Source organism: Dicentrarchus labrax, unplaced genomic scaffold, assembly GCF_905237075.1.
Source record: "Dicentrarchus labrax unplaced genomic scaffold, dlabrax2021, whole genome shotgun sequence".
Lineage (NCBI taxonomy): Eukaryota > Metazoa > Chordata > Actinopteri > Moronidae > Dicentrarchus > Dicentrarchus labrax.
This window is the reverse complement of record NW_026136713.1, coordinates 9,322,710-9,339,850: the sequence shown is the minus strand read 5'-3', so window position 1 is coordinate 9,339,850 and position 17,141 is coordinate 9,322,710. Positions and strand designations below refer to the sequence as shown.

The window sequence follows — 17,141 nt, the reverse complement described above, 5'->3', positions numbered from 1 at the left end:
CTCTTAATACAGTGATTATGAAAGGTGTATTTTCTTCTGCATATAAAACCTGGTTTTGTCCACTTGTTTTCGGTACCCAGTGATTTTTAAAGCCTTAAGATAACATTTGTTACTAAATTATTAAATTATATCACAACAAATGAAGGTTTCCCAATTTAAAATAAAACTTTTCACTTGATGCTGAAAAACATTATTACATAACTGTTGGTTTTAAATAATAAAATGACAACAAAAATAGTCTTTATTGACTCACAATCGTATTGCTGTCGTTTGTATCGATCCAATAGTCAATAATCGATTTTCCCCCCCAACTGAAACAAACGTCGACGACGATTGGTTGCTAAGGGTGTGACATCATCATTACGCGACCAGGCAGGCACAGGACAGAAGCGAACAGATGGGAATCATTTTCATGCTACAATAACGCTTCAGATTAGTTTGTAAGTACTATACATTAATAATAAATATCCGACGACATTTATTCGACAATACGGGAGCAGTTTACTGACGTTTTGAGCGTTTCTAGGAAGTAAATCCGCCTTTACTGCTGAAATTAACGTGGCTGATTTAACCACGGCCTGCTAACTTAGCTGGTGTTTGCCAGCAATTATAAACCAATGAGCGAAATTATTCTCTCGCAATGTGCTCATGGATAAGTAAACATCTTCTAAAATCTTTCAGATAACTCTTATTATAGCCAACGCTTAGATTAAAACTATTCCTGTTCAAAGACTGAAACCCTCAGTGAGGCTGAGAGTTGAGTTGCCACTTAAAATAAAAGGTAACTTACCTGGTGGCATTAATTTAATACTTATTATTTGTTATTTGACTGTGTCGTTATGTTTGTATTAGCGTTTATGAAAAAGAGATGTATGTTAAAATACTGATTATATACATATTTTAGAACTTTGTGGCTCTACTTTTCACAAAAGTCAATATTCTTGACATCTCATAGAGTTAGTACATCATAAATGTAATAATACTACATTAAAATGATCTTCAATTCCAATGACATACAAACAGCCAGTATTGTGTTATCATACTGTATGCTTGTAACTTTTTCTGTTCAATGTGCCATTGTTGCCAGGTATTTGTAACAAAGACTTCACCATGTCAGTCATGGCAACAGAGGGTGAAGTGAAGACGAGTGAAGAGGCTCCAGCCACTGGGAAGGCCAGCACCAGGTTCGACTTGGAGAAGGAGACCGAACTTCGGTTTGAGGTGGAGTCAGGGGAGGCAGCAGAGCAAGTTGAGCTGGAGCTCCTCACAGGAATGGCTGAGGTGTTTGGCTCAGAGCTGAACCGCAACAAAAAGTACACATTTGGACCAGGCTCCAAGATCGCAGTTTTCACCTGGCAGGGCTGCAGTGTGAATCTTTTTGGGAAGCCAGAGGTGAGCGTGTGGAGGAGAGTCTGAATGTGTGAATGTTTTCATGGGGGTTTTGTTTTGGCTTACTTGGTGATTCAGCTCACCATTCAGGCTCAAATAACCAGCGTCTCTCCCTCATCGCCTCAGGTGGCTTATGTGTCCAAGGATACTCCCATGCTGCTATACCTGAACACACATGCTGCCCTGGAACAGATGAGAAAACAAGCAGAGCGGGACAATGAGAGGGGGCCAAGGGTATGTTTTAATGAACTGTTTTCAGGGGCCTTTATATGCAAGCTTGTCAGATCCCAGTAAATGCATTTTGTATTGACATGGAATAATTAATCATCCCTCAGGTGATGGTAGTGGGACCTACAGATGTGGGGAAGTCAACAGTGTGCCGACTCCTATTAAGCTACGCTGTAAGGGTAGGCCGGAGGCCAACACTGGTGGAACTGGATGTCGGACAGAGTGGGGTAAGAAAAATTTGAGTTACGATAATAAACGTCGATCCAGACTGCAGAAATTAGAAGAATATCACCGGCTAATATGTGTATTATTTTGCTCGTCATGCAGACTTTTCTTCTTGAATTCATGAATACTGAACCTACAGAATCTGTTTTATATAATAGTTATGATGCCTGTAAAGGAAGCATTCCCATATGTCTGGTTCTGTCAATCACATGAACAATAACGGGAAGTTTAGTATTTATAACACAAGAATGACAACAGTGACCTACTGCTTGTGATGTAGACAGTCTATATACAGATATAGGGTGGAGGTGTTGAGAAACATCAGTTTGAGTATGTAAAGTACATTCTGCTCCTCAGGTGTCTGTACCTGGGACAGTGTCGGCACTGTGCATTGAGCGTCCAGCAGACGTGGAGGAGGGTTTCTCAGTCCAGGCTCCTTTGGTCTACCACTTTGGCTCTACCACCCCAGGCACAAACATCAAACTTTACAATAAGGTGAGAAAATTCTGGACATAACAGTATGATGCCAAAAGCCTACTGCCAAACTACAAATTTAGTTTGCGTTGTCATCAGTTAATTTGATTGTCTCGGCCCAATTTAATCTGTTCTTTTCTCATAATCTGTAGCTGACGTCACGCCTGGCGGAGGTGTTTTCCCAGCGCTGTGAGGTGAACAGGAAAGCCAGCGTGGGAGGCTGTATCATCAACACCTGCGGCTGGGTGAAAGGATCAGGATACCAGGCTCTGGTCCACTGTGCCTCTGCCTTTGAGGTGGATGTGGTGCTGGTGCTGGACCACGAAAGGCTCTACAATGAACTCAAACGAGACCTCCCTCACTTTGTGCGTGTTGTGCTCCTACCCAAGTCCGGGGGGGTGGTGGAACGCTCCAAGGAATGCCGGCGGGATACTCGGGATGAAAAGATCCGCGAATACTTCTATGGCTTCCGTGGAGTGTCCTTCTACCCTTTTTCCTTTGAAGTGCGTTTCTCAGACGTCCGCATCTACAAGATCGGGGCACCATCTATTCCAGACTCGTGCTTGCCACTGGGAATGTCTCAGGATGACACACAGCTAAAGATGGTGCCTGTGACACCAGGGAGAGACCTCACGTACCATGTGCTGAGCGTGAGCAGTGCCGAGGACGGAGAGGAAGGCGCAAGAAAGGACATAGTGGAAAGTCCTGTGTGTGGCTTTATTGTGGTGACTTACGTGGACACGCAAACACAGGTGATGAAAGTGCTGTCCCCAGCCCCCAGACCTCTGCCCAGACACACTCTGCTTATCATGGACATCCGCTTCATGGACATGAAATAAAGCAAAACTTAAGGGAAGAAGTGGGGATCATGTTAGTGAGAAGTTCTGTTAAGAAGAATTTGGTACCAGATGAGCTGGATTTTCTTTTCTAGTTGTCTTTGTGCTTTGTAAGAACCACAGAGGGCAAAAGAAGGAAAGAGAGAAGTTCTAAAATTTGTACCTGCTGTAAATTATTCCCCATTTTATAGACCGCACTGTAAGGATGTTTGGGTAATTTGTGTTAAGGGATGTTTTACCAGTGCAGGAATTATTTTCATGATGATCTGTTTTATAAACACTGTTTTTTCTCTTGAATAATAAATTTTTAAATGTAAAAAGGTCTGTATTTCGTGTTAATTATGCTAATTTCCATGGTCAGCATATATTTATATCATATATATCAACCTCATTTCACACGATTCACATTTATTAGTATTTCTATTGTGTTGTGAACAATTTAAAGTTGGGCACAACGTACAGTAACAGTATCTTAGTTTCATATTTAGCATATTTCTACCCTTTATTTTCTGTGTGATTGTTATAAACATTGGCTTTAATCAGTGGCTTCATCGTAGGTGGTAGCTGTTGTGGGGGAGCATCTGAGGTGAAAACTTCACAAAGAAATGCCTTTCCAATTCCCGCTTCACATCAGTACCATATTTAGTTTTTCATAGGAAATGATTAATAATATTAATAGTAGTAATACATGCTATATGCATTCTGTTCTCACAAGTATGTGAAGTTTTAAAGCGTCTCTGTGCCGGCCTAAAGGACACCCGGGAGGAAGAATTTGATTTGATGTCCACTTTCAGTTTGAATGCGTAATTCAATTTCATAACATTTTTACATGTTTATGTTCAATGCTACTTGCATGACAAGGGGCTACTTAAATTACAATTAGAAAATGTAAGTAAGGAATTCATTATTTCTTATATTTTATTAGCATCTCGACACAATCTAATTTAGTTTACAAAGTAATTTGTAGGAATATTACAACATTGATTTATACTCCTTTTATACAGCTAATCCTTTCTCTATTGTTAATGGGATTTACCTCAAATGGTGACTGCCAAGTATCACTTAAGAGCATACAAAGTGCCAAGCTTTCAGATCGTAATAGGACTCTTAATTATTAAAGGCCTTATTAAAGCAGGTTTAGTGGAGAGAGACAAACCAGTTGGTGTTAAAACCTTCAGACCTTCAACTACCACTGATGAATGGACTTGAGAAGGACTTTAAATTCTACAGTAAACTCAAATTACACACACTGGGTTTTGTAGGCTGATTCTGTTTTGTGTGTTTTGTTTGACTCAACATATTTAAATTTAACTTTTTTAAGAAAAAATAATAAAGTGAAGAAATGTCAGTGAATAAAAAGTGAATTATTTTGGTGAGAACTTATCAGAGGGGTTGGGTTGTGCTGGGGGAATTTGAAATGATTAACTCAGTAAGTAAAACCCTGGAGACGGCCCCGCCTTTACACCAGCAGTTCTCAACCTTTTCAACTGATGACCCATTCAAATGAGGCAATGTCTGCTTCTAACCCTTTCTCAGAAGAATTTCTTTGCTAATACTCTCAGATATAATCTGAAAATAAAATAAAGGTCATTTACCCCTTTATGTACTGGCTTGATCCATGTTGGTTTGGACCAAAGCATCTGCTTTCTTCTTTCTTCTGGACTTATGAATGTGGAAGTTTCCAGCCACAGAAGTTTGATGGAATCATCTGTTAAAGAGTTTCCAGTGTTACAAACCACAACCAAGACTCATTTAAGTTTCTTAAATAGAGATATAGTTTTCCACAAGTACGCTTTGTAGGGACATAAATGAAATTAGTGGTCATGTTCTTCCTCACTGTCGCAAAATGAGAAGAAATCGTTATTTTTATTGCAAGGATATTCAGTTAAGTAAGTGTGGGCGTGGATGTGGGTGTGTGTCTGTGTGTGTGTGTACTTAAGTTCACTGTCCCCTCAGGTTGGGCAGCAAGACATGTCCTGTCTCCTTCTCCTAGGATTATTTTTAGTTTTAGTTAGTTAGTTTCATTTGTTAGAATAAATGCTCCTTATATCATCAAATGTTGTACATTGTAGGAGGAAGTGCATCTCTGTCTCAACCTCACCAGCTGAACAGTGACCACATATGTTGTTTTCTTTTGGTTGCCATGATTCTTTTGTGCCTTCCTTTTTTTCAGCCTCCAGTTTGTGGTCACTGAGCTGGTTAGGACCTGTCTCTGCTTTCTATCTCTGACAGTAACGATTGTAACATTTAATTATTATTTTAAAATTCACTCTTTTAATTTTAATTTGGGAATAAAAATGTATGTTTATTTTAAAATTGTACAATTATTATTATTAAATCAATACCGTAATATAACGCAGGACGTTTGAGCAGTTTCCTGAGACCACGCCCCCTCGGTCTCTGATTGGCTGTTCAACCCACCTGGGCGACGACCAACTACTTCCGGGATTCCGATGTCGGCCTAGCAGGCGAGCTAACAAGTTTGCTAGCGGCTAACTCAAGGAGGACCGTATCGACCCACACCCTACAGGCAAGACAGCTCGCATGTGCGGTGTTAGGTATGTTCTGCTTGTTGTATCCCTGTTTGGTGGGGACTGTTTAGCTGAACGTCGTTACACTAACTTTGCCGGCCGCCAACGAAAGCTGCTCCGCGAGTGTTAAAGCTCCCATGCTAGCCAGGTAACGTTAGCTAACTCTTTCTAGCGGTGGTAAAGGACTGAGCGGTGTCGCAAAAAAGAAGAAGAAAAAAAAAAGAAGAAACTTTCGAGGCTATAGGTGAGAGCTAACTGGTTATTATTTAGTGTGAATCTCTCATTATTACATCGAACTGAAACCTCGCAGCGTCTGTTTCTAAGTTTATAAAAGTGTTTCTCTTTGGGTGTTCACTGCTGCGCTGTGAGCAGACTGTGGTGAGTTGTCTTGACTGAATCCCGAGCATTGCCCTGGCCTGTTGTTAAACGCTTGGGCTGTTTCCACGTATGATTTCAGTCGCATGATACTCAGCGTTTGGTTTTAAACAGGACACCAGCGAGCGACTGGCAGGGAGTCCGTACTGCTCGGGAAATGTATTAATGTTTCCCCCACCGGCCACTTAACGAAGGTAGTTAGCTTTAAGAACTGCACATTGTTGCGGTGACATGACACACAAGGCTCCACACGGAGATTTTAGGATTAACATCCATTATAGTCGGTCGGGGGGGGGGATTTGTTATGGGGCAGATGAGATGATCAACAACAGGCACACTGACTCTCCGCCTCGGACACAGCTCTGTATTTGTTGGTACCTATGATTGTTGAGGAGAGGGGTGTGTCCAAACTATCAGATTACGCTGTTACTCCGGATCCTTTTTCCGTGTGTTCACACCGCACGGACTAGTTTTGGGGTGTGTGTGTGTGTGTGTGTGTGTGTGTGTGTGTGTGTGTGTGTGTGTGTGTGTGTGTCAAAGGCGTTCACCCTCGTCATAGATCGTTGTCTCCATGGTGTTTTGAATTTCCAGTAGTGGGAGGTGTTTCATTTGGCCACCTGAGTGCATGGCTGTGACAGCTGCCTGTTTAACAACAGCAGGCTGTTGAACAACTCTTTTATGAGTAATGGTGAGCACACTGTAATGCAAGTGTTTAAGGACAGTAAGAACTTGATTAGTCAGTCTGATTGTTGTGAAATCAGAGTGAAACCACAGCTTCTCTCGGATAAGTCCCTCCTGTAACCTAACAAGGAAATTAACTTTTGATAATGGGGTTTAAACCGGTAGCATGGGCATGTTCATACATGGTTGTATCATAGGGAGCTGTGTTCTCCGATAGGTTGTGTGTAGGGTCACAACTACTTATGTTATTGATTTTAATCTTTCTAGTATTTCTGTGAACTTTTAAATGCTTATCACAGTTTCTTTAACAGACTTTTTAAAAATGATTTCTACCACACAGGACAAAGAAAAGTGGCACATCAATATAATTAAGAAGTGTAAAGTAGTGGATATTTGTTGGTTTTGCTTGAAGCAAATATATTGATTATCAAAATAGCTGCAAATTAATGTAATCAACTACTTCTTTCAGTTGTTGTTTTTGTCTGTTTAGGTCTTGCCCACTGACGGTGTAATGTGTTTGTTTTTACAGGAGTGTCCATCAGATTACCAACAGAGCCAGTGGGTGAAAGAAGACAGGAGTACAAAGAGATGAAAGGACTAATATGCATCAGACTACGTAACACCACTGCTGCACATGGCTTCATTTAAGAGATGCAAAATGGGAAAGGAGGTCTATTTGCAGAGAATTTGGAGGTGGGAGAGGTCTCTACACCCCGACCCGGCCACGTGCGGCGACAGCTCGGTGACATACACGGGGCTTCTTTTTGGAATGAGTTGATTTTGTCCCCATATTGACAGAAAGACTGAAGGCAGGGGTCTCAGAGGATCCAGGGACTCTGCTTGCTGTTGAGATATTATTAATTGTGAAGGCAAGGCTTGACATCATTTTTAAAACATTTTTTAAGAAGAAATTCTAGCTGGACTTTTGTTTGATGTCAAGCAGCTTCCCACAACTGGTTTAAAAGTGAATTTGTTTGTTTAGTTGTTTTCCCCTGCTGAGTTACTTTGAAACGCTGGAACTGTCCCTACTGCCGCCATCCTCAGTTTCTTCCACCCACCCAGTGCCTAAATAAGCCCTCTCGGGACAATCACAGAAGTCATCAGCAGCTGCTGCACTCAATCCTCTGCCTGTTCTCCTTTATGTGCTTCTGCTCTCGGCCTGCTGGCTACCCACCCACTACCTCTATAATTTTTCTGTTCTTTTTCTTTTTATATTCATTTTCTCTAAGAGACATAATCAGAACTCAAAGCACAGTGATGAGCATTAATGTAAACACTTGAGTTTCAGCAGTGGAGAGAAACTTAGATTGCTCCAATTTTAGCCACGCGTGCGAGTGTCTGTGATTTTGTGTACATGCACAGCTGTTTTACGGTTGCACTGGTGCCAGGGAGCAGCTTAAGATTAGATTTATTTATATTGTTGCACCAAATACAGTTACTTTAAAGCCATACAAAAATATTTATGAATTACCTACACATATTTTTGTATCACCTTGCTCTTGTATAGTTTTGCTTTTATAAGCCTATATTAAGATTATGCACACAAATTAAATATTCACAACAAGCTGTACACATGCAAGTGGATCTGTATATTGCTATGTAGAAGAAAAAAAACAACCTCGGTTTCTGAGTGATTTTATTAGTGCTGGAAGGCATTTAGCTTCTGGACACAGAGAATCCCTCATCCATTCAGTTGCTGCTTTGCATAGTTTTGGTTTTCTTTTCCAGTTGGTTGTAATGGCCCCTCCTCCCAAACAAACACCATATCTGCCATTTTGACCTGTAAAGCAGCTTTTACAGTAGGTAGACAGTAGATACCTACCCCTCTCTCTGTCTTCCTCCCCTCTGTCTCTGTCTTTTGATGCCGGGCTTCAGTAGTGGGGGGGTTGGGGGAGGAGTAGGTGTCCCTGCTTCTGCTCCTCCCCGTCCATTCCGACCTAGCCGATATGTCCCGGTTTCTGCAGCCACCACCTTCCTTGTTGGATCCACCACCCTCTTCTTCTGCTTCACGTAAGTATCTCTTTCTCCATCTTGCTCACATGAACAAACACAAAGTTTCTACATGTATGTACATATTTGTGTTTGCTAATCACATGTGTAAATGTCCCTGTACATTATGTATTATTTGAAGATGTCTTTTGTTTTTGTTGTTTGCTTTTCCTTATATAAGTGCAGTGAGGTATTTTGCTGTCTTTTCTGTAGCACTTGTATTCACACAGTTCATCACACCTGTGAGCTCCCCATTTACAATCACAGCCTTCTATTTCTGGCCACTGAACAGCTTCACTGTTTGGGGGTAAATTGCCCTGCGCTAAGGCTTATCAGCTGTTGTTGATGGAGTGTTACTTGCTCTCTGTCTTCCCAGCAAGTGCAGGGATTCTAGCCTGCTTCTGTAATATCTACTTGATGCTATTTCTATCTTGAACAGACCAAGAAAATTTGAAGACTTTACAACTAGACTTTGACGGACTAGTTGTTATGGCAATTATATGTCGAACTGTAATTTTGTTTCCGTCCTTTTTCAAACTGTACAGGTGCCCGTGGTTGTCAGAGTATTTTTCCTCTGTCATTCCCATCTACATTGCCGTGATCTTCCTCTTCACCCTTGCCAACTTCTGCATGGCCACTTTTATGGACCCTGGAGTCTTCCCCAGAGGTAAATACACATGAACAGTGTTGATATGTGTTTGCCCTAGAAATATAGTTATCACATACTAACGATGCCTATAAAACAATGTAGGGACTACGATATGATCAGGGTACAGTCTCAGTGTGTGTGTGTCTTCTGTCTTTAGCGGAGGAGGATGAGGATAAAGAGGATGATTTCCGTGCTCCGCTCTATAAGACAGTGGAGATTAAAGGCATCCAGGTGCGCATGAAGTGGTGCTCAACCTGCCGCTTCTACCGCCCACCGCGCTGCTCTCACTGCTCAGTCTGTGACAACTGTGTGGAGGTACACACACACACACACACACACACACACACACACACACACACACACACAAATCTCACAGTATTACATGAGTGAATGTTAAACAGAGATGTTGGGTGAAACAGGGAGATGGTGTGTGTGTGTAAATATATAGGCTCATTTTTGCCTTTTAAATTTTTTTTTTAACTTATTAATGTTCTTTTATTTTTCAGTTATTGATGTTATATGTCTGTTGTTTTTAATGGAACTATTACAACATATCCATGGCTTTGTAATAATTAAAATATACTGTATATTTGAAAATGAATCAACAGCACGTACTCCAAGAAAACCCTACTTGCATGAGTTTGCATTACACCTGTGTGTATAATGGGTTTTCTAGTTTTAATAGCAAGTCCTAATTTCATAGTGAGCTTTTTTGAACTCCTGTGTGACTTGATAGCTCAACCCAGATCTGTCCTATTCTTAGTTTTCAATGTGTGAGCGTGGGAGGTGAAAATTGTCTATTCGTCTGATTGTGATGTTTTGCAGTATTTGCTTGTCATCGTTATTTTCCTCCTCGCACCTTCTTGTCCTTCTTTTGACTCTGTGCCCTCTCAGGATTTTGACCACCACTGCCCATGGGTGAATAACTGCATTGGTCGAAGGAATTATCGCCATTTCTTCCTCTTCCTGCTGTCACTTACCACCCACATCATGAACGTGTTTGGCTTTGGCTTGGTTTATGTCCTGCACCACCGACAGCAGCTGGACACACCACACGCTGCTGTTACGTATCCTTTATTTGGCTCACTGCAGAGATGCAGGGCAAATTATATGGGACTTTCTTTTACTATTTTGTTTGCATGGTGATTTATAGTCTGGTATTCATGTATTTTACTTTTTTGCTGAATTTGTTATACCGTCCTTGACCCTCTCCTCTCAGTATGGCCGTAATGTGTGTGGCTGGTCTGTTTTTTGTTCCAGTCGCTGGCCTGACTGGGTTCCACATAGTGTTAGTGGCCCGTGGTAGGACCACAAATGAACAGGTACATACAAAAGTGCTGGTTGTGTGCATCATATTTTGCACCATTGAATGAATTAAGACAGATTTTTCTTTTCTGTATCATTAATGTTGGCGTCGGAAACATTTTTCTCCCCTCCACCGTCTCTCTAGGTGACAGGGAAGTTTCGGGGAGGTGTTAACCCTTTCACCAACGGCTGCTTGAGGAATATTTCACATGTGCTCTGCAGCTCCCAGGCCCCCAGGTTAGTCTTCCTCTCTCCTTTGCACTCATCTGTTTACTCCCCTCCTTTAAAACTCTGCTCCACAATTATCCTTTTTCCACTGCCTCTTTCTTTCCATTGCTCTCTCTCCCCCTCCACTTTTCCACCCTTCTGTTTTATTGTTCTCACTTGTCTGTTTAGTTAATGGAATATATGAGTACAAACCTTCAGTGTGAGTAGCTTCTGGTGTTAGATTATGTTTGTTAACGTAGTCCTAATGCTGCTGTTAATACCTGTATCATTTTAATTAGAATTGAAATGTTACTTGTATGTCCCTCTCACAGATACATGGGCCGGTGGCGGAGCCCTCAGGCCATGGAAGTACAGCCACCATTTCTTAGACCGCCTCTAACTGAGGCCCAGCTAGAAGCCAAGGTCCTGGACAACGGCATCCAGAATGACCGACATAGCACGAGGGTGAGTTGTTCTAAATTCAACAAACATGAACAACAACAAAAACAAGCAATGGATGTGGGAGTTTGGATGTAGAATATCCACAGGCATTTTGATGTGTTTTCAGAAATAAATGGTATATACTATATGTTTGACTGTTTACATTGTTGCTGTGGGGTGAAATTTTCCTTTTTTAGGAATGCAGAAAATTGTTGTCTATGTTTGTAAGGATTTCTGTGTTTTGACCAGGTCATAATTTAGAAAAAAGTCTTGGTGACAGGTGGATCAAAAAATACTCAAACCCCAAAGACGTTAGCAAAAGTCCCATCACATGAACACGACTACACACAACATTGCAGCCCTCAGACAGGTCAGGTCGTATGTCTTACATAAACATGTCTGGCCAGGCCAGGTCAGGTCCAGAATTGATTTTAGAGATAATTGTAGGAAACAGGCTGGTATGGATGCTGAGCTTTGCAGATGCACATTACGTTTGCAAAAAACAGAAACTTCAGGATTCTGGACATGATATTTATTATTATTAAATGTAACATTTGTCTTGTTTTTTGTTGCAAATAGGATGAAAAGGTGTGATAAAGTTAGCTGATGTTGATGATTTCCTTTTTGAAGTACCGCCCATGGCATGGGATCCCCCTGATTGTCTGTATTTCAGACACTGAATAAGAGTATAGATAATACAATACCAGAAAACCTATGCTCAGCCCTATGGATTTTTCTTACAGCAGCCCTCTGTGCCAGACAGTCTGATAATTCATTTCAATTCATTCTGCGGTCAGTTTAAAGACACAGTGTAATACTGTATGTCTGGTTACATGACTTCTCTGTGTGTCTCTTTCAGTCCAAGAGCAGTCTAGATCAGATGGAGAGCCAGTCAGCTGATGCAGAGCCTCCACCTCCTCCCAAGCCGGAGCTGCGTTACCCTGGCCTGCCCCGTGCTGACACGGAGGGTGAGACTCACACACATGCACACACACATAAATACATAAGTAAATCTAGTTGGTTGCAGGTATATCACCAGGCATGTCTAACATCTAAAGCAGCCCAGATACTTCAAGTGTTTTACTTTTTATGTCAACAGCTGAATGTTTTCTAATCACAAGTGCACCTCTTTCAAATGTCACTTTTGTTTTTTTGCTACTCAGAGAGCAGCTTGTTGACTGAAGCTCCACCTACACCATCAATGTACAAGTACCGACCAGCCTACAACAGCCCAGGAAGGAACCACACTGCCCTCACACACCCCAACAAGGTACATATCAGTTTACATTTGCACACACCTAAAGGTACTGTGTATAAACTATTAACATATCATTATGTAGATGGTGTATATTGATGACATTGAAGGAACAATTATCGTAGAGTGAAGTTAACTGCATGTCTCTTCCAGATGTAAATCTAAATATATTCATTTAAATACACACAGCCATGTTGATTATTTTATAGCAAGCTTGTTTTAGAATTTGTAAAACGTGGTCAACCTTATTGCACAAAAAGAAGTGAAGAGAACAAACAATATCCAATAGATTACTGTAACAGATGGTCTGGTGGCTGATATGCCCCGCCCCTTCTAATTTCCTTTGTGGTTAATACCATGCCCCTCTTTTTTGTTTTTACTTTAAATTGATCATTCAGTGGCCATCGGTTGATCAGTAAGTCTCAGCTAGTGTCATCTGTGTGTGTGTATCCCTTTGGCTGTCTCTGTGTGTTCGAGTGGATCTGTCCTTTCCCCTGAGACTGCATTGACTGGAATGTGTAGTTCATGTACTGTATGTATTCGTATTTCCATGTATGTGTTGATAAACACAGTCTTTGACATGCAGTGTCAGTGCTTGTTCAAGCCAGTCAATGTTTCCAGTCCACTAGTGTGATGATGGAGTAGAGCACCGGTCAAGCATCCAATTTATCCCTACCACTCTTTTTTTTTCTGTTAGAATCTTTAGAAAAACAGTTGTTTTTGTGCTACAGCATGTTATCAGTTCCTGAGGTAACATTGTGCTCTTCATCTTTCTTCCCTCTCTCTTTACTCGCCTTCATCTTCATCACAACTTTGCTCACCCTCTCCCTACCTCTACCTTTGGTCTGTTTTTTTTCTCCTCTCCTCAGATGATCCGTGGGGAGAGCCTTGACTCTCCATCTCCCTCCATCCTCATGTCCAGCCGCCAGCCGAACTACCGCTCGGAGCCGAGCAGCCTGGACGGGGCCACAGTGGTGGGGGGAGGTGTAGGGGTGCGCAGAGGGGGAGTGGAGAGGGGTGAGGGCCCCGGGGGCCCTGGCGGGACTACTGGGGGATTATCAGGGGGCATGTCAGGTTACTCCCTGACTGGGCGCTCCTACACCTCCTACCCATCCTCTCTGGTTCTGTCCACTGGCGGCTCCCGCTCCTCCAGTCTGCGCTCAGCGCACACGGCACATAACCCGCTGGCCACGCTCCAATCAGAAGGCACCACAGACACCAGCTACAAAAGCCTGGCCAATCAGACGCCTCGGAACGGCAGCCTGTCCTATGACAGCCTGCTGACACCATCCGAGAGCCCAGAGTTCGAATCAGCCGCTCACGAGTTGTCGCCGCAGAAGCCTCATGCTCTGTTTCCCTCAGCGACTGTAACAAGCCAGCCTGAGGTGGTGTCACCCAGTACCCGGCTGCAGGGCTACACGTCGCCCTTCCTCTCAGCTCAGATTGCCCAGCAGAGGGAGGGGCAGCTGCTCCAGGGCTCTGCCACTTTCTCCTCCCCCCACAGGGCCTATCTGCGTGCCGTCAGCCCACCCCCTCCCTCCTCTGGACCTCCTGAGATCCAGCACCTGCTCCAGCATAACCAGGACTCTTCTTCCCGAGCCTCTCGTAATCCTTCCTCCTCATCCTCTTCTCCTGGGGTTCGCTCACTAGAGCCCCCTGTCTCCCCACCACCTCGCGGCCTCTCCCTCGGCAAGTCCCATTCTTACACTGGGGAGGCAGGGCCTCAGCACAAACCTCGGCCCGCAGGAGGAGGCACTGTGCCAGGAGGGGGAGGAGCCGGAGGAGGGCAACAGGCTCCACAGTGAGTAGTGATCCGTCGCCAGATCCGTCAGCCTGCTACTCCTCCTCCTCGTTCTCCTTTTCCTCCTAATACTCTTCTTCCTCTCTGGTTTGTGTCAGCCCTCCTCTTCCTCCCTGATCTGTGTGAGTCTTCCTTTTCCTCCTTTACGGTTTACATCCAGCCTTTGCTTGTTTAGGGTTTAACAGTTGGATGTGTCAATGGAAGCTGTATTGGTTCAGTTAATTGGGAATGTGTGCATTAGTGATAACTGCATGCCAGTATGTGTTTAGCTCCGTGAAAGCATGCCTAACCATACTGCTGTTTCCGTCCTTGTTCTTTTTCTTACTCACGAAGTATAGTTGCCAAATGCCTTACATGATCAATGGTAGAGAAACATTTTGCTGTTTGTTGTTATTTTTGAAGTAGAACCACTCACCTCCACATCCATTTATCCTCTGTCCTCAATCCTAATCTTCCCCCCCTCCCCTCCCTGTCCTGATGGCTGTCCAATCAGATCCACCTCTCGCCCAGTCTTGGGCAATCACACCACATCCAAACCAGGGGGCGGGGTGAAGAAGGTGACAGGCGTCGGAGGGACCACTTACGAGATATCGGTTTGAGTGACAGACATCCATCGTGGTCTATCACAAGGAGTAAGGGGGAAAAAAAGTCACTGGACTACTTCCACTTACCTGAGCTGGATATTATTCACGACTGCAGGCCCCTCAAAAATGACTGTTCTCTACTGACACAGACTAAAGGAGCTGGCCTGTCTGGTACTCACTTTGTTATCTTTGTAATGCCACTGGCCACTCTTCTCTGCTAGCCTTTCAAGATTTGAACAAAGAGTAAAAAGGGGGCAATGGTTCATTTTTCACAGGATCAGTGCGCCACTTTGTGAGCCATAGCCTGATGTGACTGTCTCATCATGGCTGGGTACAGATATGTCTATAGAACACGCATAGCTATTCAACGATTTGCTGTTTTACTTTGGTACATTGGCACACAGAGTATTGATAACCATGTCCGACACTTAAGGAAAGGATGGCCTTTATCCAGTGGATGTAGAATTTTAAAGAGGGGGGGATTTAGGACTGTTGACCAGTAGAAACGTTTTCTTCGCCTCCGTCTGAACGGACCACACTTGTTTATTGATAAGTCATGGAGAGAAGAGTCCAACCTATATACACAGTATCATTTTAGTTTTATAAATCTTTTTTTTTTTTAAATATTGTTTTATATAAATGTATAAAATCTTACAGACTATTATTGGGTCAAATTGTCAGGTATTGAGGGTTGCAGACGTACTGTGTGTAATTATTCATGAAAGCGATTTCAAATCAGTTGCCTGTTTATATTTAATGGCTGCATCAGCCACTCATGAGCTCTTGCTGGAATTGACATCGTCCAAAGAGAATGATGATCCTTTGGTGGACAGCTGAAGTGGCAAATATTTGAGCTTAATTTTTGAAAGCCACAAAGAAATTCTGAATCACAGTTGCAGCACAAGCATCTTTGTGGAATGTACGCTTGTAATGTTTATGCTAGACATTATGCAAAATCTGTTTGTAGCTTTAAGATCATTGTATGTCTTTTTTGGTGTTTTTATTTTTTCTTATTTTCTGTAATGTTTTGTCTGTCAAGATGCTAGCAGAACCTTATACCTTTAACAGATGGCCAGCCAAATAGGGGCAGCGAGGGAAGGGCTTATTTATTTCTCCAGACAAAACAACCTTTTAGTTTTGGACACAATTTCAAACCAGTTTCTCTAAACAGTTTGTTCTTTATTTTTTGGAGAAAAGATGTATGAATATATTTTAGGAAAAAAAATATTATAAATGAAATTGTAAATGCGATATGCCACCAAATAGATTTTTATGGAGGGACTGGTTTGCAATTAGAGACTAGATTTTTTTCTCTGCCTTGAGACCATTCATAGGGAAGCAAGCACATTTGCTTTTCTGTTTTTTCATTTTTTTTTTACACTTTTCTGAGGGAAAAAAATGAAAAAACAGAAAAGCGAATGTGCTTGCAGATTAGATTTTTTTGATTGACTCATTGGAAATTCTTTTTTAAAATTCTGTAAAGGTACATTTATTTATTTTTTATCCCAAAACCATTGAGAAAGGAAGGGAGTCATGTGTGCGAGTTTGTGTCTTTAAGGTTCAGGCAGTAGAGTTAAGGTTTATTTATTTTTTATTTTTTTCTATCAAGGCCCACAGTAGTATTTGCAGTAGAATGTCAAAGCTGGCTGAATGTAACACGTCTTTGGGGAGAAAGTACACGCTTGAAGCACACAAGTATCATCGCTCAACTCAAACGACTGCGTTACAAGTTTTCAACCCTCCCAGGCTATGTCTTCAGTGTGCATGTGATTTTTGTTTGTCGTGCTGAATGCTTCACTGGCGTGCATACTTGTGAGAATATTGTCAAATGCCCATCCGGTTCATGTGTGGGCGGTAACAAGAAAAGAAGCGTCATTAATGGCACAAGCAGCCATCATACGGAGATAAAGAGAACCTGTGTTACTTTTCTTCCTGCTCTGGCCAAGGACGGTGACCACTGAACAATTTGAAACTATGTGGTTATAGTAAGTATACTTCTATGTGAGATAAAATATTGCTATTGTGGGCTGTGATGAATGGAACGAGTTTCACAAATATCTGTATTGAGTACATTAAAGACATTTCCAAAATGGCCTTATAAAGAATTTTTAAAAAGATGTCTTCTCAGAATAAAAAGGTCAAACTGATGAAAAACTGGAAGCCTTGAGAAT

The 17,141-nt window shown here is 42.2% G+C and overlaps 2 protein-coding genes across 3 annotated transcripts; both read left to right on the top strand.

Moving 5' to 3' along the window:
• The first annotated feature begins 333 nt into the window (after positions 1-333).
• Positions 334-3,472, top strand: clp1 (cleavage factor polyribonucleotide kinase subunit 1). The gene is made up of 6 exons (XM_051420506.1): positions 334-440; positions 1,088-1,392; positions 1,516-1,623; positions 1,725-1,844; positions 2,200-2,337; positions 2,469-3,472. The coding sequence occupies exons 2-6, from the start codon at positions 1,111-1,113 to the stop codon at positions 3,153-3,155; spliced, it is 1,335 nt and encodes a 444-aa protein (XP_051276466.1). The 5' UTR covers positions 334-440; positions 1,088-1,110; the 3' UTR covers positions 3,156-3,472.
• A 2,093-nt stretch (positions 3,473-5,565) lies between these two features.
• On the top strand, positions 5,566-17,124 carry zdhhc5b (zinc finger DHHC-type palmitoyltransferase 5b). Of its 2 annotated transcripts, none has more exons than XM_051418868.1 (12): positions 5,566-5,710; positions 7,269-8,749; positions 9,274-9,395; positions 9,535-9,692; positions 10,272-10,444; positions 10,597-10,699; positions 10,828-10,919; positions 11,222-11,354; positions 12,190-12,298; positions 12,494-12,600; positions 13,455-14,386; positions 14,880-17,124. In XM_051418868.1, the coding sequence occupies exons 2-12, from the start codon at positions 8,601-8,603 to the stop codon at positions 14,983-14,985; spliced, it is 2,184 nt and encodes a 727-aa protein (XP_051274828.1). In that variant the 5' UTR covers positions 5,566-5,710; positions 7,269-8,600; the 3' UTR covers positions 14,986-17,124. The 2 variants fall into 2 exon arrangements, with proteins under 2 accessions (XP_051274828.1, XP_051274829.1); XM_051418869.1 differs by lacking the exon at positions 5,566-5,710 and adding an exon at positions 5,717-5,927.
• The last annotated feature ends 17 nt before the right edge of the window (positions 17,125-17,141 follow it).